Source organism: Galeopterus variegatus, unplaced genomic scaffold (assembly GCF_000696425.1).
Source record: "Galeopterus variegatus unplaced genomic scaffold, G_variegatus-3.0.2 Scaffold1765, whole genome shotgun sequence".
NCBI lineage: Eukaryota > Metazoa > Chordata > Mammalia > Dermoptera > Cynocephalidae > Galeopterus > Galeopterus variegatus.
In genome coordinates this window covers 83126-84698 of record NW_007727876.1, presented here as the reverse complement: position 1 = coordinate 84698, position 1573 = coordinate 83126, and the positions used below count along the sequence as shown (strand labels likewise).

Below are 1573 nucleotides of genomic sequence, written 5' to 3'. Positions count from 1 at the left end.
ACATGCTTTTTGGCTGTTAGACAAAGGATTTTTGATAACACAACACTACTGTGTATAAATAAGATCTGTTTGTCATATAATATACCATGCCTGAGAAACAAAGGGTGCTAGAAAGGATCTTGGAGATCAGCTGAGAAAACTGAGGTCCAGAGAAATTTCTCTATTGTTATGGTGCTACATAATTGTAGAACTGGGACTACAACACAGATATCTTGAAGCCCAAGTCTAATGTTTGTCCTGTTTTGAGACCCTGCCTCTTATGTCCTTAAGAACTCTGAAGTGTTAAAGCAAAATAAATTTCTAATAAGCCCTTTCAAGATTTGGACTATGTTAGAAACTGAGACTTCAAGTTGCTAGAATCCTAAAATATATTAGTTTAAATAAAATTAGGTGAATTCCTTTAGCTAGAAGGTTTTTGCATAGCATCTTCCAAAAGCAATGAATTTATGGTCAATGTGTGAACTATTTACTTGCTATTTTATTAACTTCAGTGACTTGGATTATAAAATGATCTAGAAACTATCGAAAATAATTAACTTGAAGGTGCTTCATTTTCTGATACAGCAACAATTTTCAAGCAAATTGCATTTTTAACTGAGGTATCGCTTATTGACTGGCAAGAATTAGTACTGTCATTAATGCTTGATAGATATTTATGGCTTTCCCAAGAAGACAAACACAGTTATTAGTGCAATGCTCTGAAAGCAAAGCAAATAATAAATGATTAACAAAATAAATTACTATGGAATGTACCAATAATTCCTACTATGGTAAAATAGACAAGGAAAACCAGAGTTTGGTTTTCTTCTAACAAGAGATNCATACATTTCAGAGAATAAAATTTTAATTATGCAGATTCACTCCAATAAGCTTGTATAGACAATGACAAAACAATATCACTTATTTTCAAGGTTATCATTGCATTAATCACAAATTGCAACTCATTATTCTTGCTTCTTAACTCACCTGCAATGGACTGAAATGGGCCCATCTTGGCCAAACTGCTCTTTTGTTTTATGGACTTGGCCAATGAAGTCAATAAATCCTTCTCCAGACTTTGGTACTCCCTGTTCTGGCCAGTCAGTGAACTGGAACTGCCTCACTGTTCGGGACTGGCCGTCCTTTAGAGAGAAAGCCACATACCCAGCCACAGAGGACGCCGCCAGGAGGATTCAGCAAGTGCACAGACCACAAGAGCAATCGTAATATTTTTCCCAAAAATAAAAAGGGTGGAAAATGTTAGGAACATTTTTAACTAGAAATTTAGTTATGTTTGTGTCATATCTGCTACTAACACTCTCTACATTCATGTACATTTAAATCACAAATTTATTTACTCCCACAATGCCCAGTTAAAAACTTAGGTTCTCAGATAGTAAATAGCCATATAGTTCCACTATCAGCAGATGCTCCTGAGACCCCAAGTTTTGGTTCAAAATCATTGACCATGTCCACATTCTTTCCAAAGTGAAACATATATTCTCACTTTCAAAAATTTCAGAATCCAATAACTTCTCTATATTGAAAGGAGTATCCAGGCATGTCATCCAGGCCAGAGATTTTGCTGTTGCCA

General features: G+C 35.2%; 1 protein-coding gene across 1 annotated transcript in view; it reads right to left on the bottom strand.

The window, feature by feature from the left end:
• Positions 1–1573, bottom strand: part of PTPRD (protein tyrosine phosphatase, receptor type, D) — a gene marked incomplete at its 5' end in the record, with an annotated part of 84340 nt that overhangs the window by 8607 nt on the left and 74160 nt on the right. Inside the window, one exon of the mRNA XM_008578822.1 lies at positions 967–1121. Coding sequence (XP_008577044.1) covers positions 967–1121 — 155 coding nt within the window. The remainder of the gene's footprint in view (positions 1–966; positions 1122–1573) is intronic.